At 58.4% G+C, this 22,428-nt stretch overlaps 2 protein-coding genes across 6 annotated transcripts in view; one reads left to right on the forward strand and one right to left on the reverse strand.

Moving 5' to 3' along the window:
• Positions 1-8,075, forward strand: part of LOC122364588 — a 48,371-nt gene extending 40,296 nt beyond the window's left edge. Inside the window, exons 13-16 of the mRNA XM_043335141.1 lie at positions 302-469; positions 915-1,067; positions 6,765-7,837; positions 8,006-8,075. Of these exons, the coding sequence (XP_043191076.1) occupies positions 302-469; positions 915-1,067; positions 6,765-7,837; positions 8,006-8,075 (1,464 nt within the window). The remainder of the gene's footprint in view (positions 1-301; positions 470-914; positions 1,068-6,764; positions 7,838-8,005) is intronic.
• A 1,188-nt stretch (positions 8,076-9,263) lies between these two features.
• LOC122364601 (SUMO-conjugating enzyme UBC9-B) lies at positions 9,264-22,404 on the reverse strand. Of its 5 annotated transcripts, XM_043335164.1 has the most exons (7): positions 21,941-22,032; positions 21,636-21,640; positions 20,813-20,923; positions 20,085-20,168; positions 19,030-19,147; positions 10,437-10,581; positions 9,264-9,982 (listed from the first exon to the last, which is right to left on the reverse strand). In XM_043335164.1, exons 3-7 carry the CDS (start codon positions 20,876-20,878, stop codon positions 9,913-9,915), a joined length of 483 nt encoding a protein of 160 aa, XP_043191099.1. In that variant the 5' UTR covers positions 20,879-20,923; positions 21,636-21,640; positions 21,941-22,032; the 3' UTR covers positions 9,264-9,912. The 5 variants fall into 5 exon arrangements, with proteins under 5 accessions (XP_043191099.1, XP_043191094.1, XP_043191096.1 ...); XM_043335159.1 differs by lacking the exons at positions 21,636-21,640; positions 21,941-22,032 and adding an exon at positions 22,341-22,404 and having other exon boundaries at positions 20,813-20,922; XM_043335161.1 differs by lacking the exons at positions 21,636-21,640; positions 21,941-22,032 and adding an exon at positions 22,248-22,340 and having other exon boundaries at positions 20,813-20,922.
• Positions 22,405-22,428: the final 24 nt, after the last annotated feature.

Consider the following 22,428-nt stretch of genomic DNA (forward strand, 5'->3'; position numbering starts at 1 on the left):
GAGTCTGTGTGACTGGGGAGTCGGTCAGGGGAGTCTGTGTCAGCGGGGAGTCTGTCAGCGGAGTCTGTGTCAGCGGGATAGAGATGGTTGGGGAGTCTCTGTGTCTCTGTGAACGGGGGAGATACGAATAGCCCGGGAGAGATAGAGATATGTTGGGCAGCCAAAATTAGCGGCGAGCTAAAGGCACTATTCCGCTTTCATAACACATTGTTTGTTTTTTAACTTACGGTCGTGTGATGACGAGAAAGATAAACAATGCATATTTCCCAGTGTAGAATGATTCGCTCTCGGTATGTTCCAGGACGGCGCGGACCGTGCGGCGGCAGAGGCCGGCGCCGGCTCCGACTCTGACTCCGACTCGGGGTCTGACTCGGAGTCGGAGTCGGGAGAGGAGGAGTTTACTCCGAGTGTGTGGCAGCAGGACCTGGAGCCCGGCCACGGCCTGCTCCGGTCGCCCGAGCACAAATCGGTCAGTGGCGGGGGGGGGGGGCACAGATCGGTCAGTGTGGGGGGCGGGGGCACATATCGGTCAGTGGGGGGGGGGCACTGATCGGTCAGTGGCGGGGGGCACAGATCGGTCAGTGGGGGGCACAGATCGGTCAGTGGATGGGGGGGGGGGGTTACAGTAAAGACGTGCGGTCGAAAAGTCAATTTATTCTCATGCTAGTGAAGATGGCTGAGTTCCTGTGAGTCTGCACGCAGTTCAAATTTAAGTGGAGCGGAGGTACTGTGCAGACGATTCTGAACATTGTTACGCAGACCATCCTTTCGGAACCCGTGGAATTCGGTGCACGTACCTTTGTGTGATTCTGAGCCGCGTTTGGCCGCGGAAGTCTGTGTGCTCTGTATCTGTGTAAGTTGTGTGTCTATGCTAGTGAATGTGATTCTGAGCCGCGTCCCGTCGCCTCTGACAGGACCTGCGGAAGTCTGTGAGTTTCAAGCGTCAGAAGCACCACCGGATCTACGAGTACCCGGGCGCGCCGGCGACCCCCGAGCTGGCCGCTGAGGAGGCCGCCGCAGCAGCAGCGGCGGCTGCCCAGCGGAAAACCTGGTCCTTCGTCGCGCCGGTGAGGGGGACGTCCTAAGCGCACGGGGGAGTCCTAGGAGTACATGGGGCATTCCACGATAGATCGTACCAGGCCCGTCACCCTCATCTCTCAGATTTTAATGAAAATCGGTCCTAGGGGTAATCATAGGCCCCAAAGACGCCTGGCAAAATATCAGACTTCTCAGATATAAACTTTTTGAGCTATATTGCATTACATTTTTTTAACTTCGGTATGTAACGGTGAGTTTGATGGCCTATAACTCAAGAACGGGTTAAGCAACCAACAAAAAGTAAACAACACTAAGCTTGCGATGAATCAAAAATTAATATTACTACTTAAAAATTCCAAAGAAAAAATTTCATTGTTGAGCAAAAACCTTAATCTTTTTTCATTTGCCTCTAATGACTTTTGGGACCAAAATTTTTCACATTTTTATTTTTTCAAAATAATCTTCATGTCATTACAAATCGACATGCAAAAAATTAGAAAGGTGTTCTTTCTATAAGTTCCTCATTTTCCCGCAAACAAAATGGGTTTCGGAGGGGTTGATACGACCCCAGCACGCCGTTTCGCTTCTAATAGAGCTAGAGCCTCGCGGAAAAAAACGAGCGTGTGTGCCGTTACAAGTCGCAGCGATTGGTACCCGATTTTAAGGTCTCAGGTTAACCGGTAGCGTCTGAGGTCAGGTCACGTGACTGAAGTTACGGGTTCGGTTTTTAGTAAATAACTTCGCAAAAAATGGCCTTAGAGCCGCGATTTTGGCATCATTGTGTTCGCCTAGCTCAGGTGCATCGAATGGTATACTTTTTGCTAGGGTGAGGTCAACTTAAGTAGTTGACCTCGGGTCAAGGTCAGGTCAGAGCCCCTCAGGTCACGAAGCTGGGCAAAGGGTATCATATGGCATATCATTCGATTCGGAAGGTCTTCCCGAGTCCATTGGTGGCTTTCCCGACTCTCTAGCTCTATTTGATCGGGAGTTATTGACGAAAAACTCGTACGACCCTAGTGACTTCATAAATGACGTCACGCAAGGTTAACAATGCAAAAGTAAAGCATTGGACTTTGCAAGGAGTGCATGAAATCACGATACCATGTACGTGGGATAGTTTAAGATCATTCTCGGCGCCAAAATAACAGTTTTTATATTTCCCCATTGATTTATAACAGTGATGTCACGTGACCGACCTGATCTCATGTAACCTTGAAAAATTCCCAGATATACAAGTTGTGAGACCTCTGGAGGACACCATGTATGCGTCCTGTAACTTTCATCTCGGACAGCTATGGTCATTGGCGTCCAAAACAATGTCAGAACCAAACAGCCTTTTTCACCCTCGCGCTTATAGGAAAGAGGGTTGAATGAACCCTCTTTTCACTTTTTTCAGATGACTCAGACTTGAATTGAAATTTCAGTAACCCGTGATGTCACTAGGCAGCTTTACCACGCCATTTGTAAGCTCCCCTCCCGAAATCACTATTCGAAACCGTTATCGTGACGTAAAATAAATACATTTATAGAAAGAACACCTTCCTAATTTTTCGCATACTTCTTAACAATGAGCCAAATATTTTTTTAAAGAAATAAAAATTCAAAAAAATTTGGTCCCAAAGTCCAAAAAATACAAATGAAAGAAAACTCGATATGTCATATATAAAATATAGCGTATTTTTCGAAATTTCAAAAATACATATTAATCTCTGTTTCATTACAAGTTCAATGTTATATAACATTTGACATTTGAATAATCCGTCTTAGAGTTACAGCCCGCCAAACTTAGCGCTGCAAAGCAAGATCCAAAAATGTTATACACCATAACTCAAAAAATACTTATCTGATAAGCCTGAAATTGTTACAGGTGGATTCAGAGCCCCTGATTACCCCTGAGACCAATTCTCGTCAAATTCCGAGAGATGAGGGTGTCAAATTGGAAAAAAGTGGTACGATCTATCGTGGATTGCCCCACATGTGAAACGTAACTGTCCCATATCAGGGGAAAAGACATGTGAATTAAATTTATTGCACCGTTACTGCCACGTATATCGCAAAAGCGCCCGACCCCCCCCCCCCCCGTGACCCACGACACCGACTGGGAGCTGGACTGTCCCACTGACCCCCTGTGTGTGGGACAGGCGGCCGTGACCCTGGACGGTCCCACTGACCCCCTGTGTGTGGGACAGGCGGCCGTGACCCTGGACGGTCCCACTGACCCCCTGTGTGTGGGACAGGCGGCGGTGACCCTGGACGGTCCCACTGACCCCCTGTGTGTGGGACAGGCGGCCGTGACCCTGGACGGTCCCACTGACCCCCTGTGTGTGGGACAGGCGGCCGTGACCCTGGACGGTCCCACTGACCCCCTGTGTGTGGGACAGGCGGCCGTGACCCTGGACGGTCCCACTGACCCCCTGTGTGTGGGACAGGCGGCGGTGACCCTGGACTGTCCCACTGACCCCCTGTGTGTGGGACAGGCGGCCGTGACCCTGGACGGTCCCACTGACCCCCTGTGTGTGGGACAGGCGGCCGTGACCCTGGACTGTCCCACTGACCCGCTGTGTGTGGGACAGGCGGCCGTGACCCTGGACGGTCCCACTGACCCCCTGTGTGTGGGACAGGCGGCCGTGACCCTGGACGGTCCCACTGACCCCCTGTGTGTGGGACAGGCGGCGGTGACCCTGGACTGTCCCACTGACCCCCTGTGTGTGGGACAGGCGGCCGTGACCCTGGACGGTCCCACTGACCCCCTGTGTGTGGGACAGGCGGCGGTGACCCTGGACGGTCCCACTGACCCCCTGTGTGTGGGACAGGCGGCCGTGACCCTGGACGGTCCCACTGACCCCCTGTGTGTGGGACAGGCGGCCGTGACCCTGGACGGTCCCACTGACCCCCTGTGTGTGGGACAGGCGGCGGTGACCCTGGACGGTCCCACTGACCCCCTGTGTGTGGGACAGGCGGCCGTGACCCTGGACGGTCCCACTGACCCCCTGTGTGTGGGACAGGACGGTCCCCACTGACCCCCTGTGTGTGGGACAGGCGGCGGTGACCCTGGACTGTCCCACTGACCCGCTGTGTGTGGGACAGGCGGCCGTGACCCTGGACGGTCCCACTGACCCCCTGTGTGTGGGACAGGCGGCCGTGACCCTGGACGGTCCCACTGACCCCCTGTGTGTGGGACAGGCGGCCGTGACCCTGGACGGTCCCACTGACCCCCTGTGTGTGGGACAGGCGGCCGTGACCCTGGACGGTCCCACTGACCCCCTGTGTGTGGGACAGGACGGTCCCCACTGACCCCCTGTGTGTGGGACAGGCGGCGGTGACCCTGGACTGTCCCACTGACCCCCTGTGTGTGGGACAGGCGGCCGTGACCCTGGACGGTCCCCACTGACCCCCTGTGTGTGGGACAGGCGGCCGTGACCCTGGACGGTCCCACTGACCCCCTGTGTGTGGGACAGGCGGCCGTGACCCTGGACGGTCCCACTGACCCCCTGTGTGTGGGACAGGCGGCCGTGACCCTGGACGGTCCCACTGACCCCCTGTGTGTGGGACAGGCGGCGGTGACCCTGGACTGTCCCACTGACCCGCTGTGTGTGGGACAGGCGGCCGTGACCCTGGACTGTCCCACTGACCCCCTGTGTGTGGGACAGGCGGCCGTGACCCTGGACGGTCCCCACTGACCCCCTGTGTGTGGGACAGGCGGCCGTGACCCTGGACGGTCCCACTGACCCCCTGTGTGTGGGACAGGCGGCCGTGACCCTGGACGGTCCCACTGACCCCCTGTGTGTGGGACAGGCGGCCGTGACCCTGGACGGTCCCACTGACCCCCTGTGTGTGGGACAGGCGGCGGTGACCCTGGACGGTCCCACTGACCCCCTGTGTGTGGGACAGGCGGCCGTGACCCTGGACGGTCCCACTGACCCCCTGTGTGTGGGACAGGCGGCCGTGACCCTGGACGGTCCCACTGACCCCCTGTGTGTGGGACAGGCGGCCGTGACCCTGGACGGTCCCACTGACCCCCTGTGTGTGGGACAGGCGGCCGTGACCCTGGACGGTCCCACTGACCCCCTGTGTGTGGGACAGGCGGCCGTGACCCTGGACGGTCCCACTGACCCGCTGTGTGTGGGACAGGCGGCCGTGACCCTGGACGGTCCCACTGACCCGCTGTGTGTGGGACAGGCGGCCGTGACCCTGGACGGTCCCACTGACCCCCTGTGTGTGGGACAGGCGGCCGTGACCCTGGACGGTCCCACTGACCCGCTGTGTGTGGGACAGGCGGCGGTGACCCTGGACTGTCCCACTGACCCCCTGTGTGTGGGACAGGCGGCCGTGACCCTGGACGGTCCCACTGACCCCCTGTGTGTGGGACAGGCGGCGGTGACCCTGGACGGTCCCACTGACCCCCTGTGTGTGGGACAGGCGGCGGTGACCCTGGACGGTCCCACTGACCCCCTGTGTGTGGGACAGGCGGCGGTGACCCTGGACGGTCCCACTGACCCCCTGTGTGTGGGACAGGACGGTCCCCACTGACCCCCTGTGTGTGGGACAGGCGGCGGTGACCCTGGACTGTCCCACTGACCCCCTGTGTGTGGGACAGGCGGCCGTGACCCTGGACGGTCCCCACTGACCCCCTGTGTGTGGGACAGGCGGCCGTGACCCTGGACGGTCCCACTGACCCCCTGTGTGTGGGACAGGCGGCCGTGACCCTGGACGGTCCCACTGACCCCCTGTGTGTGGGACAGGCGGCCGTGACCCTGGACGGTCCCACTGACCCCCTGTGTGTGGGACAGGCGGCGGTGACCCTGGACTGTCCCACTGACCCGCTGTGTGTGGGACAGGCGGCCGTGACCCTGGACGGTCCCACTGACCCCCTGTGTGTGGGACAGGCGGCGGTGACCCTGGACGGTCCCACTGACCCCCTGTGTGTGGGACAGGCGGCCGTGACCCTGGACGGTCCCACTGACCCCCTGTGTGTGGGACAGGCGGCCGTGACCCTGGACGGTCCCACTGACCCCCTGTGTGTGGGACAGGCGGCGGTGACCCTGGACGGTCCCACTGACCCCCTGTGTGTGGGACAGGCGGCGGTGACCCTGGACGGTCCCACTGACCCCCTGTGTGTGGGACAGGACGGTCCCCACTGACCCCCTGTGTGTGGGACAGGCGGCGGTGACCCTGGACGGTCCCACTGACCCCCTGTGTGTGGGACAGGACGGTCCCACTGACCCCCTGTGTGTGGGACAGGCGGCCGTGACCCTGGACGGTCCCACTGACCCCCTGTGTGTGGGACAGGCGGCGGTGACCCTGGACTGTCCCACTGACCCGCTGTGTGTGGGACAGGCGGCCGTGACCCTGGACGGTCCCACTGACCCCCTGTGTGTGGGACAGGCGGCCGTGACCCTGGACGGTCCCACTGACCCCCTGTGTGTGGGACAGGCGGCCGTGACCCTGGACGGTCCCACTGACCCCCTGTGTGTGGGACAGGCGGCCGTGACCCTGGACTGTCCCACTGACCCCCTGTGTGTGGGACAGGCGGCCGTGACCCTGGACGGTCCCACTGACCCCCTGTGTGTGGGACAGGCGGCCGTGACCCTGTCCCACTGACCCCCTGTGTGTGGGACAGGCGGCCGTGACCCTGGACTGTCCCACTGACCCCCTGTGTGTGTGTGGGACAGGCGGCGGTGACCCTGGACGGTCCCAGTCCCACTGACCCCCTGTGTGTGGGACAGGCGGCCGTAACTCACTACACCGACTGGGAGCTGGACGGCGAGGAGATCGAGGACGTGTCGCTGACGGAGCTGCCCGAGTCGCCGGAGCGGTGCGCGCCCCGGCTGCCGGCCGCCGGCGCCGCCGCCCACTACTTCCTCTCAGCAGAGGGCGACGACGGCGACGAGTTCTACCTGGAGCCTGCGCTCTCGGCGGCCGGCTACACGGGCGGCAGTTCGTTCAGCCCGGCGCAGCTGTTCCAGGGCGCCCAACACGACTGGGGCGCCGCGGCCGAGCACGACTGGGGCGCCGCGCCAGAGGGACGCTTCGTGGACGTGTGGGCGCGCGGGGGCGCCGGCCGCGCCGAGGAGGCCGTCTCGCCGGACGTGGCCGAGCGGCCGCTGGTGGCGGGCCCGCCGGGGCAGCCCGGTGCCGCAGTGTCAGAGGTGGGTCCGGACTGCGGTGTCACAGTGTCAGAGGTGGGCCTGGACCGTGATACCGCAGTGTCAGAGGTGGTCACGGACCGTGATACCGCAGTGTCAGAGGTGGGCCCGGCCGGTGGCGCCGCAGTGTCAGAGGTGGGCCCGGACTGTAATACCGCAGTGTCGGAGGTGGCCGCCGACCCCGGAGAGGAGCGGGCGGCGTCCCCCGGACCGGCCGCGGCGGCGCCGGAGCCGGACTGTGACGACGGTGGTGGACCGTCCGCGGCGGCGGCGGCCGAGCGGGCGGAGACAACTGCTAAAGTGACGGAGTCGGCTGTGTCAGGGACAGAAACAACTGTATTAGAGATCACTGCCCCGGGGACAGAGACGGGTGTCTCGGCGACGACTGTCCCGGAGACAGACCGGGCTGGTTCTCGGCTGGTGGAGACAGCTGGTGAGGGAGCGATACCTGCCTCTGGGGCGGTACCAGCGGCGCCGGACGGAGGGCTGCCAGCCGCCGGCCCGGCAGTGGAGCCGCAGTCGGCGCAGGCCGGCCCGCCCTCCCCCGGCGCCGCGCCGGCCGGATCGCTCACTGACGGCGGCGCCGGCGACCCTACGCGCCCGGAGCCGACAGAGGCGGCCGCCGGGAGCGGGCAGCCGGCGGAGGCGGAGCGGCAGCCGGCGGAGGCGGAGCGGCGGCCGGCGGAGGCGGAGCGGCGGCCGGCGGAGGCGGAGCGGCGGCCGGCGGAGGCGGAGCGGCGGCCGGCGGAGGGAGAGCGGCGGCCGGCGCGCGACAAGCTCTTCCTGGACCTGACGGGCGCGCCGTCCGACACGGTCGACAGCGGCTACACGGGCTCCTGCGACGACCGCACGCTGGCCGCCTTCGCCGCGCTGGCCGCCCGGCCCGAGTGACACGGCGGACGGACGGGACCCAGCGGCGGGACCCAGCGGCGGGACCCAGCGGCGGGACCCAGTGGCGGGACCCAGTGACGGGAGCCAGTGGCGGGAGCCGGTCACAGTGACGGTAACCCGCGCCGGCCGGCGGAAATCACCCAGTGCAATATAATTTATTTTTGTTGCGTGCGTCGGGCGCGCGTCGCCCACATATCAGGAGCCGGTGCGCCGCGGCGGCGCTGGCGGACCGCTCTACTCGACTCAGCAGTGTGTGTGTGTGTGGCGGCCGGTGGCGCTGTGGGACCGGGCGCGGTCTCCGAGTCGTGCCTCCGCCTGTTACATTATTGGCCGCCGACGGCCGGCGAGTTAATGTTACCCTGATATATGGGACCTCCCCCGGGCGGACGAGTCCACTTTGTGACGGCGCCGAGTACCGTGTACTGGCGGCCGCCCGGGCGAGTCCACTGTCTGCCGCGGGGGAGGTCGGAGGGAGCTGTCACAGCGAGAATGCTGCTATGAAACCGTCCTCGATGTGAGAGAAGAGAGGGTGAGAGAGAGCGGACAGAGGTCTGCAGCGGGCATTCCTGAGCGGGTGTTGTTTGTCACGTGACCGAGGCGTTCAGCACGGGTACGCCTATGGCGGCCAGTCACGTGATGTGTGACATGTGTTGGTCAATAGACTTGCTCACTGACTGTTCGCTGTTTTCAGTCCTGTGCTGTGTAGTGCTGTGTGTTTAGCAGCGCCGGACCTGTGACCGTCCCGGGCTGGAGGGAGTAGTGTAGGAGGTACTCGGAGGGGGGCGACCGCTGTGACCGGTCGAGGAACGCTGGGACCGCCGCGGGCCGGCCAGAAATGTCCGGCGGCCGGCCGTCCTGACGTGACGACCTCCCCATCCGAGTGCCGTCCAGGGGAGTGGGTTCGGTTGGAACCGCTGCAGTTGGCTGTCTTAGACTGGAGGAACCGGCTGATGACATCTGACAAACGTTGACTCGAGGCATTGTGAACGTAAATAATGTGGCGATTTGGACCACGAGGTGCGGAGGCACGGCTCAGTCGAACCTGACAAACCGTTGGCCTGTCTCATGGAGGAGAGGCGCCCTACCAGGTAGCGGCGCCCGCTCCATTGTGACAGCAGCTTCCCTGGCCGAGGCGCCTGCGCCACCGTAACTGCAGCTCCCGTCCCAACCTCCGTCCCAAACGCGCCGAAAAGTGATGTGCCTGTATTTTCCACCGCTATGAGTTCGGCTAAAACCTCTGCGACCCTGACCCGTCGCCCTAATGAACGTGAAAAGGGACCAAAAGTAGCCGCCCGGCCGCGGACAGCGCAGGGCGGCCGCCGCTCGTACAGACGGCGAGTTCGCGCGGACGCCGTGGAAATGTGAGGCGGCCAGTGACGCGCGGTCGGTCAGAGCCCCGCGCGCCGCATAGATAGCACATACAGCACACTGCCGCACAGTCAGCACATACCTACAGCACGTGCCGCACCGACAGCACACCCCGCCGCACAGCCCCCCCCCCCCCCCCTCCCTCCCCCACACACACGGGCACGCACGGACACACACACATACACACAGGATGTCTGAGACCGCATTCAGTCTCATTGACCTCCAATGTACCAGGAGTGGAGCAAGCTTCATTGGGTTAACAGACTATCTCAAACGAATTTAGTTCCGTAACAAAATCCCACAGAAATCGCCTCATTTTTCCAGGGGCACGGGCGACTCTCTGACAGAAATCACAGGGCCGGCGCCGGCGGCGGGCGGCCGTCCGCGCCGCGCCCATCACTGGTCTCTCGCTGACAGCTCATGAGGACCCGGCTCCGAGCGGGGCTCGTCTGACGGCGGCCGGAGCCCCCTAGTCGAGCGGGGCGGACATGGCGCGGGCCTGCGCGCGGACCCGCTTCTCGTACTCGAGCCGGTTTTGGCTGTAACACGGGGAGAGCACGGCGTCAGACGCAGCGGCAAACGGGAAACAAACGGTCCGAGCACAGCGGCAAACGGGAAACAAACGGTACCTCAGAGCACAGTGGCAAACGGGAAACAAAGAGGGCGCGGCGTCAGACAGCGGAAACGGGAAACGAGCAGCCGTACAGCATAAGAGAAACGCACAAGTGAAAGTACGAATGCACAACATTTTTAAGGCTTTTAACAAGAGGAAGAATAACAATTTTAACCAGAACATTACGAGCCTGCAACTTCACAGGCAGACTACGAGTTATGCAGCAAACTTTAGCTTCTGATAGGCACCTGAAGGATAGCTAATATAAAAGGCCGTAGGACGGCACACATCCCTCGACACATAACCTCACAGATGGTGATAACTACTCGGCCCACACTTCACAGGCGTGCTCCTACCGAACCCCCGCGCCGGCCACTCACCAATAGATGGTGTAGGCCTCTGCCTGGGCGGGGTCCTTGATGTTGGGGTCGTTCAGCAGGTCCTGGATGCCGAGCAGGATCTGCTTGATGGTGATGGCCGGCCGCCAGTCCTTCTCCTCGTCCAGCAGTGACAGACACACGGTGCCTGCAGACACACAGAACAGTAAAACCGCCAGTCCAGCAGGGACAGACACACGGTGCCTGCAGACACACAGAACAGTAATACCGCCAGTCCAGCAGGGACAGACACAGTGCCTGCAGACACACAGAACAGTAAAACCGCCAGTCCAGCAGGGACAGACACACAGTGCCTGCAGACACACAGAACAGTAATACCGCCAGTCCAGCAGGGACAGACACACGGTGCCTGCAGACACTCACAGAACAGTAATACCGCCAGTCCAGCAGGGACAGACACAGTGCCTGCAGACACACAGAACAGTAAAACCGCCAGTCCAGCAGGGACAGACACACAGTGCCTGCAGACACACAGAACAGTAATACCGCCAGTCCAGCAGGGACAGACACACGGTGCCTGCAGACACTCACAGAACAGTAATACCGCCAGTCCAGCAGGGACAGACACACGGTGCCTGCAGACACACAGAACAGTATTACCGCCAGTCCAGCAGGGACAGACACACGGTGCCTGCAGACACACACAGAACAGTATTACCGCCAGTCCAGCAGACACAGACACACGGTGCCTGCAGAGACAGAACAGTATTACCGCCAGTCCAGCAGACACAGACACACGGTGCCTGCAGAGACAGAACAGTATTACCGCCAGTCCAGCAGCGACAGGCACACGGTGCCTGCAGACACACAGAACAGTATTACCGCCAGTCCAGCAGACACAGACACACGGTGCCTGCAGAGACAGAACAGTATTACCGCCAGTCCAGCAGACACAGACACACGGTGCCTGCAGAGACAGAACAGTATTACCGCCAGTCCAGCAGCGACAGAGACACGGTGCCTGCAGAGACACAGAGAACAGTATTACCGCCAGTCCAGCAGACACAGACACACGGTGCCTGCAGAGACAGAACAGTATTACCGCCAGTCCAGCAGCGACAGACACACGGTGCCTGCAGAGACAGAACAGTAATACCGCCAGTCCAGCAGGGACAGACACACGGTGCCTGCAGAGACAGAACAGTATTACCGCCAGTCCAGCAGGGACAGACACACGGTGCCTGCAGACACACTGAACAGTAATACCGCCAGTCCAGCAGGGACAGACACACGGTGCCTGCAGAGACAGAACAGTATTACCGCCAGTCCAGCAGACACAGACACACGGTGCCTGCAGAGACAGAACAGTATTACCGCCAGTCCAGCAGGGACAGACACACGGTGCCTGCAGACACACAGAACAGTATTACCGCCAGTCCAGCAGCGACAGACACACGGTGCCTGCAGAGACAGAGAACAGTATTACCGCCAGTCCAGCAGCGACAGACACACGGTGCCTGCAGAGACAGAGAACAGTATTACCGCCAGTCCAGCAGCGACAGACACACGGTGCCTGCAGAGACAGAACAGTAAAACCGCCAGTCCAGCAGGGACAGACACGGTGCCTGCAGAGACAATGAATTATTAACCGCCAGTCCAGCAGACACAGACACACGGTGCCCGCAGAGCAGTGTTCCATTTCTCAGACTTTTTGGTGGCAAATCACACCTAATGGGGAAAATACTTTCATCCCTAAAATATGAATGACTGACTTAACTTCATCTCTGAAAAAAGTTTCATATATTTCCAACAGCCAGTTTACATGTCACTGTACAGTTGATGCAACCACATCCTTTTGTTTCGCACCCTGTCAAGATTCTGACATGAAATCCTGGTTTATCAGTTGGCATACACATTGGCATTACATCATTTTGCAAATATGCTTCGGTTATTTATTTCCTTTTTTCTCATCCTAGGATTTTTTTTCTTCATCGGCACACCCAACTAAAATCCAATTCTAGAACACTGCCGCAGAGACACAGAACACCACCAGATATACACAGCGATACTAGAGAATGACTGAATTGCGACTGTGAATGTGAAGTGAACTATATGTTATATGAGCTCTGCAGAACGGCGAGTACCGATAGTCGGCGGCAGAGACAGCCAGTACCGATAGTCGGCGGCAGAGACGGCCAGTACCGATAGTCGGCGACAGACGGCGAGTACCACCGATAGTCGGCGGCAGACGGCGAGTACCGATAGTCGGCGGCAGAGACGCGGTGCGCCTCGCTCCCCTCCGTCCCTCCCCTTTGCGTCTGGTCAGACCCTCCGATATGTGATTACCCGCTGCCCTCCCTTCTTCTTCTTCTTCTTCTTCTTTTGCACCTCACCCGTCGCCCCCCTAGGGGGACGACGGTGCAGGCGGGTCGACCGGAGGGTCGGTCCGCCCGACAGCCCGGATGAATTCAATCACCAACGGCGCCGGTCCGCCGAGGACGTCCCCCAGGCTCGGGTTGAGTCCCCAGCGGCGGCGCCGCGCAGCCTCGTAGGCCGGACAGTCGGTCAGCAGGTGGGCCGCGCTGTCCGGCTCGCCGCACGCAGGGCAAGCCGCGTCCACCGCCAGGCCTAGGCGGTGGGCGACGTCCCGCGTGAGCGGCGATGCGCCCGTCCGCAGCTGGGAGAGGGTACACGCCTCCCAGCGGGACAGGTCGTTGTGGCCCGGTGTGGGCGCCGGGTGGGGGTGGGACGCTCTTGTTCTCGCGTCGACCATCGTCCCCACCCGGCGCCCGATCGCGCTTCTGGCGCTGGCGAAGTCGATCTGGACGTCCGGCTGCTCCGCAGCGGCCGCTTCGCCGGCCAGCTGGTCGGCGTGTTCGTTTCCGTCCAGGCCAGCATGCCCCGGCACCCACTGGAAGGTGACGGTGGTGCCACGCTCGCTGAGGGTGTGTAGGCACTCCCAGATGTCGGCGGCCAGGGCGGTCACCTGGCCGGCCGGTCCCCTCTGGAGCTGCTGCAGGCCGGACTTGGAGTCGGTTAAAAGGCGGACTGCGCGGACGGACTCCCGGTCTTCTTCAGGTAGAGAGGTTATCACAGCCAGTGCTTCCCTGATGGCGGTAAGCTCGGCACGCAGGCTGCTGCACACTGCGCCGGCCGGGGCCCTGATACGTTCCTCACGGCCAAGGCAGTGGAGCTGGATCAGCGCGCCCGCGCCGCCACATGTCGTCCCCTCTCTCGCCGACCCGTCCGACCAGATGGTGACGTCTGCGGGCGGCAGGAGCTCTATGGCCCGGAGTGCCGCCTCTCTGCGCTTGTCGGGGGGGTCTGTGCGACGCGTGGGCGCGGGCAGGTCCACCACAAAGTGGGCGGGGGTCCTCTCCACTGTCCAGGGCGGCCGGCACTGGTACAACGCCAGTGGTTCAGTCGGCAGCTGCTTTAGCCCGGCTTCGTCGGCGATCCACCGGCCCACCCGCCTGAGACACGGCTTCTTGGTGAGCACCGCGTCCTCGTCGGGCGGCTTCAGTGGCGGCCTCCGCGCCGCCTCTGCCTGCGTGCAGTCTCTCCGCCAGGCCAGGTGGGCTCGGTACTCCAGCCGGGGCCGCACCTCCTTCTCCAGGAGGGTCCTGGCAGGATCGAGTGCGGGGAGTCTGGCGAGGCGCTGGCACTCCTGTCCGGCCAGCTGCTTCGCGCGCAACGACAGTGGCGGGAGGTCGGCTTCGGCGAGCAGGGCGTCCGTGCGAGTCAGACGGATGCAGCCGGTGATGAGGCGAGCACACTTGTTCTGTTCGGCCTCCAGTCGCTCCCTGACGGACGGCGCTGCATGTGTGCCAACTACGGCGGCGCCGTAGTCAAACAGCGCTCGCACGTAGCCGATGTAGGCGGTCCGGAGAGTGCGACGGTGGCTGCCCCATGTCTTTCCTGCCATCGCCTGCAGACATCGTCGTCGTCGGGCCATCTTCGCCTTCAGATCGGAGACGTGTTCAGCAAAGGTCAGCTGCGGATCGAACTTGATGCCGAGGAAGGTCGGGTGTTCGGTGGCGGTGATCTCCTGTCCGTGGAGCTTCAGATTTGGCCGGACTCTTCCTCTCTGTTGTTTGGGGTCGAGCGAGAAGAGGGTGCTCGTGCACTTGGAGACGCTGGGCGTCACCTTCCACCGCGTCAGCCAAGCGCCGATGTTGTCCAGACACGGCTGGAGGTGGGCGTCGCACTCTTCCGGCGTGCGGGCGTCGGCCAGTAGCGCCACGTCGTCCGCGAACAGGGATCGCGACACGCCCTCCGGTAGGCCCTCGTCGATGTCATTGACGTAGATGAGCCATAGGAGGGGTGCCAAGACACTACCTTGCGGGAGGCCCTCCTTGAAGACACGCGAGTCCGACTGGGCAGCTCCCCATCGGACTCTAGCACGGCGGTCGGAGAGCAGGGCCTTGATCCAGCGGATCACACAGCCGGGGATGCCCAGTCGCGCCATCTTGCAGAAGAGGGCTGCCCTCCAGACCCGGTCATAGGCGCGAGCGAAGTCCAGGAGGACAAGCACGGCCCTGTGTGGTGGCTTCTGCTCGAAGGCGTCGAAGGTCTGCTGGGTAATCCGTCCGATCTGGTCCATCGTGGAGTGGCCGCGTCTGAAGCCCGCCTGGTTTCGGTTTAGTTTCCCGCTGGTTTCGAGCCAGTGCTGCAGCCTCCCCTGCACCAGCCGCTCCGCCAGCTTACTGGTGCTGCTCAGTAGGCTGATGGGGCGATAGGAGGACAGTTCCGACGGCGGCTTTCCCTTCTTCGGGATCGCCACTATCTCCGCTACCTTCCAGGAGGCAGGCACGTCGGCAGCGGACCACGTCCTGTTCAGGAGGTCCAGGAAGTGGCGCTTGCCGAGTGGGCTCAGCTGCTTCAGCAGGTCGTTGGCCACCTTGTCTGGCCCTGGGCTCTTGCCAGCTTTAATCTTGGTCAGCGCTGTTTCCAGTTCAGCCATGGAGAAGGGGCTGCACATGCCGGCTCGTGATCCGCCGCAGCTGCATCCCCTCACCGCGGCGCGCGCCTCCAGCTTGATAGGTCGGTCAGCCGTCTTGTCCGACGGGATGCGCGACACCGCGGCATAGGCCTGGCAGAGCGCGTTGGCCTTCTCCTTGTCTGTGGTCGCTGGCCGGGCAGGGGCGGGATGACCAGGCAGGGTCGGGCGTTGCAGGGGTTCGGCGGGCTTGGCCGGTGGCTTCCGGCCGTCCAGGGCGCGTATTAGGCCCCACATATCCTGGTTTGGTCCCAGTTCGGCGATCTTGTCCCTCAGGAAAGCAGTCTTCTCGTCCCTGATCACCCGTTCGGCTTCTCTCCTCGCTTCTCCGTAGGCGCGGATGTCCTCTGCAGTGCGGTCCTGGGCGGTGGCTCTCCTCCTGGCCGCGTCCCTGGCCTGGACTGCTGCGTCACAGGCTGAGTTCCAGAAGGGAGCTCTAGTCTTCCCGCCGTTACCGTACGGGATCGCCTGCTTCGCTGCCCTGAGGATGGTCGAGGAGAAGCGTCGGTCCAGCTGCGTGACGGTGAGAGGTTCTGCCTGGGTAGCCCACCTTAGTGCCAGCTGGTCGTAGGCGCGTCGGAACTCCTCCCAGTTTGCCTTCCTGTAGGCTGGTCGGCCTCTGCCTCTTCTGACAGGTTTCGGTGGTGCGGTGGGGATGGTGATGGTGATCGGGAGGTGGTCGGACCCGATTCCTACGCTCGTCGTCCATGTTGCGTCGCTCGCCAGTTCACCAGACACCAGCGTCACGTCTGGGGCGGAGGATCCTCCTGTGGCAGGGTTCATCCTTGTCGCAGAGCCGTCGTTCAGGATCGTGAGCGACGTGTCGCAGCTCCACTCCTCGACGATTCTCCCGAGCGGGTCCTCCGGCTGGTGAGGGTCCCATGTTATGGCGTGCGCGTTCAGGTCCCCGCCCACGATTGTGTAGGGCACTAGGGGCAGACCGTCTGGCTGGAAGGACTGCGCCTGGGTGCCCTGTCCAGGAGCCCACCTCGCCGGCGGGACATAGACGTTCCAGACCGTAATCGCAGGCACGCCATGAGGGTGAATTTTGGTCGCCGCCACGTAGCTGAGCTGGTCCTCTTCCCGTGGTGTGTAGGCTGCCGGGTCGCGGGTGTAGGGCAGGTCCTCACGGACGAGGGTGATTACCCCGCCCTTGCCCCTTTGCCCCCCTCCGGTTCGACGTGGCGCACTCCTGCTGGGTGGCGCCGCTACTGGGCCTGGCGCGGGGGGCTGGGCCCTCTGGGTGCATCCACGCTTAGCTCTGCAGCCGGCGCACCACGTGTGGGGCGCGCGTCGGTCCCGGCGCTTACAGGTCCAGCCGGCCGGTGGCGGCGGTGGCGGCGGTGGCGACGGCGGCGGCGACGGCGGCGTTGGTGACGGAAGCGGCGGCGGTGCTTGGAAGTTCGGGGTGTCTCTTCTGGCCGCCACATTGTATCCCGGGAAGCGAGGGTCGTCGTCCTGTTGCATTAACTTGGTCTCTTGTAGTAGGACAACTTGAGGCTTGCTATCTGCCAGGCGTTTGTTGAGCTCAGTGAGGCGGGCGGCGAGGCCATTGCAGTTCAGCTGCAGTATCTTCAGTTCGCTCTGCTCGCCGCGGTTTTCGGACGCCTGCGTCCGCGGGTGTGTGGCTATGCGAGACTCGTCGCTCCTCATCGGTGGTGGAGACGGCTGGCGTTCTTCGCTCCTCGCCGGTGTCGGTGGCGGCAGTGGTGAGTCACTCATCGCCAGTGGCGGTGGCGGCTGTGGGTCGTCCCTCCTCACCGGTGTCCGTGGCGGTTGCTGGGCATTCGTCGTCGGTGGTGGCGACGGTGGTGACTGAGTAGGTGTGGCCGGGGTCCGCGGTCTCGGGGGCGCGGGGGGCATCGCCGCGCATCCAGGGCAGGTCCAGGGACCCCGCTCCCTAGCGAGGCGGCTGATGTCGGCTCGTGTCAGGCCGGCGCAGCGGTGGTGATGCCATCGTTCACACGCGCGGCAACTCACCGACGTGTGGCCGACTCCTTTGCCGCACACTCCGCAGGGGTAGCGGGGCCCGGGGTTTTCTTCTATGTCGCCGGCCCGGAGAATCAGCGAGGCGAGGTGGGCCAGCCCGCGCCCCGCGACCGAAAACCCGCGGCCCCCCCTGGTCCGGTGTCCGGTCGTAGGTTGCCTTCTTCCTCCAGGCGGTGTCCGGGCTGTAGGTGGGTGTCGGCGTACTTCGCTCTGTATTCCTGGTAGTCCAGTCGTCCAGAGGCACCACCCCCACGTGCAGGGGACGCCGATGGTGGCCGCTGCCCTCCCTCCCCTGTGTGACTGACCTTCCCAGTTCCCACCCTCCCCTATGTGACCGACCCTTTGCACCCTTTTGCGCCAATTGGCGATCATTGTTTTGTACGTGTTCTGATTAATGAAATACATTTATTCTATCTATCTATCTATCTATCTATCTATCTATCTATCTATCTATCTATCTATCTATCTATCTATCTATCTATCTATCTATCTATCTATCTATCTATCTATCTATCTATCTATCTATCTATCTATCTATCTATCTATCTATCTATCTATCTATCTATCTATCTATCTATCTATCTATCTATCTATCTATCTATCTATCTATCTATCTATCTATCTATCTATCTATCTATCTATCTATCTATCTATCTATCTATCTATCTATCTATCTATCTATCTATCTATCTATCTATCTATCTATCTATCTATCTATCTATCTATCTATCTATCTATCTATCTATCTATCTATCTATCTATCTATCTATCTATCTATCTATCTATCTATCTATCTATCTATCTATCTATCTATCTATCTATCTATCTATCTATCTATCTATCTATCTATCTATCTATCTATCTATCTATCTATCTATCTATCTATCTATCTATCTATCTATCTATCTATCTATCTATCTATCTATCTATCTAGCTAGCTAGCTAGCTAGCTAGCTAGCTAGCTAGCTAGCTAGCTAGCTAGCTAGCTAGCTAGCTATCTATCTATCTATCTATCTATCTATCTATCTATCTATCTATCTATCTATCTATCTATCTATCTATCTATCTATCTATCTATCTATCTATCTATCTATCTATCTATCTATCTATCTATCTATCTATCTATCTATCTATCTATCTATCTATCTATCTATCTATCTATCTATCTATCTATCTATCTATCTATCTATCTATCTATCTATCTATCTATCTATCTATCTATCTATCTATCTATCTATCTATCTATCTATCTATCTATCTATCTATCTATCTATCTATCTATCTATCTATCTATCTATCTATCTATCTATCTATCTATCTATCTATCTATCTATCTATCTATCTATCTATCTATCTATCTATCTATCTATCTATCTATCTATCTATCTATCTATCTATCTATCTATCTATCTATCTATCTATCTATCTATCTATCTATCTATCTATCTATCTATCTATCTATCTATCTATCTATCTATCTATCTATCTATCTATCTATCTATCTATCTATCTATCTATCTATCTATCTATCTATCTATCTATCTATCTATCTATCTATCTATCTATCTATCTATCTATCTATCTATCTATCTATCTATCTACCCTCCCTCCCGCTCTGACGGACTCGTACGCCGGCGCCGCGCTCACCGGAGGGGTAGACGTTCGGGTGGAACAGCGGCGGGTCGAACTTGCACTTGGGAGGCGAGGTCGGGTAGTCGTCCTTGAAGATCATCTTCAGCTTGTAGTAGCCACCCTCCCAGGCGGTCTGCAGGGACGGCCGACGGCGGCGTCAGATCATACGGCCAGCAGGCAGCAGACAACAGCGGCGTCAGATTATACAGACAACAGCGGCGTCAGATTATACGGCCAGCAGGCAACAGACAACAGCGGCGTCAGATTATACGGCCAGCAGGCAACAGACAACAGCGGCGTCAGATTATACGGCCAGCAGGCAACAGACAACAGCGGTGTCAGATTATACGGCCAGCAGGCAACAGACAACAGCGGCATCAGGGTATACGGCCAGCAGGCAACAGACAACAGCGGCGTCAGATTATACGGCCAGCAGGCAACAGACAACAGCGGCATCAGGGTATACGGCCAGCAGGCAACAGACAACAGCGGTGTCAGATCATACGGCCAGCAGGCAACAGACAACAGCGGTGTCAGATTACAGAGCAGTCAGCAACAGACAACAGCGGCGTCAGATTACACAGACAACAGTGGCGCCACATTACACGGCAACATTGGCGTCAGGAAGTCAGCAACAGACAACACCGGCGTCAGATTACAGAGCAGTCAGCAACAGACAACACCGGCGTCAGGTTACAGAGAAGTCAGCAACAGACAACATCGGCGTCACGTTACACGGCGAAAGACAAAATCGGCGTCAAATCAGACAGGGCTAACAGACAAAATCGCGGGCCAGTCGCGGATCCAGGGGGGGGGGGGGGCAAAATGGGCATTTGCCCCTCCCAAACGGCATAATTTTAACATTACGCCTATGGACGAGGCATGGAAAGAATCGATAAATTGTTATGGTTTGCCCCCCCCCCCCCCAAAAAAAAAAAACTCTGAGCTGGATCCGCCAATGTCGCGGGCAGCATGAACGGCGGTCGGCACGGCACTGATAACGGATTGACTATAACAGAGTTTACATTCACATTGTGTAACTATTTCGCTCATACGTCGCTCCGACTTACGCCCTTTTTGCCGGGAATGGCGCACTCCCACAGCATCAGGTTGAGCGTTCCGTCGGCGTTCTTCGCCGGGCGCGCCACGAAACCCTGACGGTGAAAAGGGACGGAGCGTCACACGAAATTACGAAATATCATTAATCAGTACCTAGGTACATATTGGAGACAAGAAAAAATACGCCGAAAAATGGCGATGATATTATCCTTTTAGCATAACGGGTCAAGTCATCTGAAGCATGTGTGCCGGATGACATAAGTTTTGTAATACCGTACATGTATAATAAGAATACAAAACATAGAAAAATAATGGCACGCATGTCTGGCTTGCAGCCATATGTACAACACGATAATGTGTGCAATGAGCATTCAGTGCCAGTTGAGACTGCATATACATACACTGAATCCATAAAAGCGATCATTTGCCCTCTCCGCCGTCCCAGCCAGCGCGCCGGGGGGGGGGGGGGACCAGACGGCCGGCCGCCGGCCTTCGGACAGCTCGGCCGCCGGCCTTCGATGTCGACGCAGTTCCCCGTCAAGACCGGATTGTCACTGCAGGTACACACGTGCAGGGTGTACGTCTCGTGCCGCCTGAAACAGGTCAGCAGGACGGGCCGCCCAAACCGTCTGGGTCTCACTCTGGACGGGCATGGCTCACTCGTTCGTCGCTGCAAGAGGCGTCTTATTAGAGGGCAGTCTCGCCAACACGTATGCATCCATCGGCAGCGTTTACTTACGAACGGGTGGTCCTTGCGCCACGCTTTTCTCTCCTCAGAAAGTCGCGAGGAGGCAATGCCAGACATGATGTGAAGCTGCTGTCCTGAAGTCACCGAGAGAAGTGGGGGCACTGGAAAACAAAACAGAATGGGCATTAGAGCATAGCAAACTGCTGTGGCTGTTCAGCCATATTGGCATAGGGAATGAGGATGCAAATGAAATGCTAGGCATTAAACATTTCTTGGTCCCAGAAAACAAATTACAACTAGAGAACCAGCTAGCTATTAAAACAACCAAAGCAATATGCATTATGAGTAGAAATAAGTTTTCCATCATCAAAAAAAAAAAAAAATAGATTCCAGGTGCCAGAGCAGTTTTGTAAAGGACGAAAATAAGAGCTGCCAAGGACCAGTCACCAGAGAGGGGTGGCGTTTTCAAAACTAGCCCTGCCGGCTGCCACTAACTGGGGGGAGGGGGGAGTTCTGGTCTGAGGAAGGAGGGGCAGAGCTTAAGTCATCACTGCCATCACTGGGGTCAGGTCTGGTCTGACAGGAAAGGGTGGCTGTACAGCCAGTATGTTGGCTGCCCTGCTGGGCACATTTTAACTTGCTCCCAGCCTCATGGAGGTAGGTACCACAAGAAGTTGCCCAAGCCTAGTGTAGTGTGGGTCACCCCACCATTTTCAGCCAGACTACAAAGCATGACAACACAGTCCATAAGCCCCACCAGATAGAGTGACAAATTTGTGCCAGCTCACACCAAACAGAATGGAAATCTATACTTAACTACATCATACAAGATCTATGTTTACCACAAAATCTAGGTGTCTGCACTTTAGACATGAAAAACTATCATAAAATATATTTCATACTGAATGAACATAACATCTTTCCAGTACCTACAACATTTTCTTAGACAAAGAGGCACCAGTGAAGCAGTTCTACACGTTACCATGTTAGAGCCTCCACCATTCCACTCTAAATCCTCGGACCTAATAGCATCTGCTAATTTCTCAACACCTCACACCTCCTGAGTGCCTCCACAACATTGCCTAGAATGAAATACTGTGCAAGCTGGCTGCTCAGGGCTCAAAATTGAAATTGGAATGCCAATTCAAGTTGCCGCTCTTGTAACTTATTTGTGCTCACCAAAAAGTTCTTCATTAGGTACTAAGAAAGTTGAAACAAATGATCTGACTATAATAACTGGTATCTTTACTCTAATATCCTCTGTCGAAACTACCTAAACCAAATAAAAACTGAAACCGAATTAACCAAAAACCGCGCCAAACTGAAACGATCAGACATTGGCATGAACCAGGGTTTGTTTAAGAACCAAAATGACAACAAAGAGAGGAGAGTAATGGATACTAGCACGGCGTGTATGAAAGGAACCATGCATATTGTACGAACCACGCAAATAAACTAATATATAAGCCCCAGCTTTCACACTCACCATCCGCCAAATTACGCAGCCATCAAAGGGCCAGTCCCCGAAATGAGCACGAGAGCGGAGATATTATTTGTTATTTTTTATGACGTGAATTACCTGAATACCTCTGCTGACATCCAATTAAAATCTTTGTAATTTCACTCATGACGTCATATTAAAACAAACAAATGTCGAAAGACTGTCA

The sequence above is a fragment of the Amphibalanus amphitrite genome, unplaced genomic scaffold (assembly GCF_019059575.1).
Source record: "Amphibalanus amphitrite isolate SeventyFive unplaced genomic scaffold, NRLGWU_Aamphi_draft 000685F_arrow, whole genome shotgun sequence".
NCBI classification, from domain to species: Eukaryota; Metazoa; Arthropoda; class Thecostraca; order Balanomorpha; family Balanidae; genus Amphibalanus; species Amphibalanus amphitrite.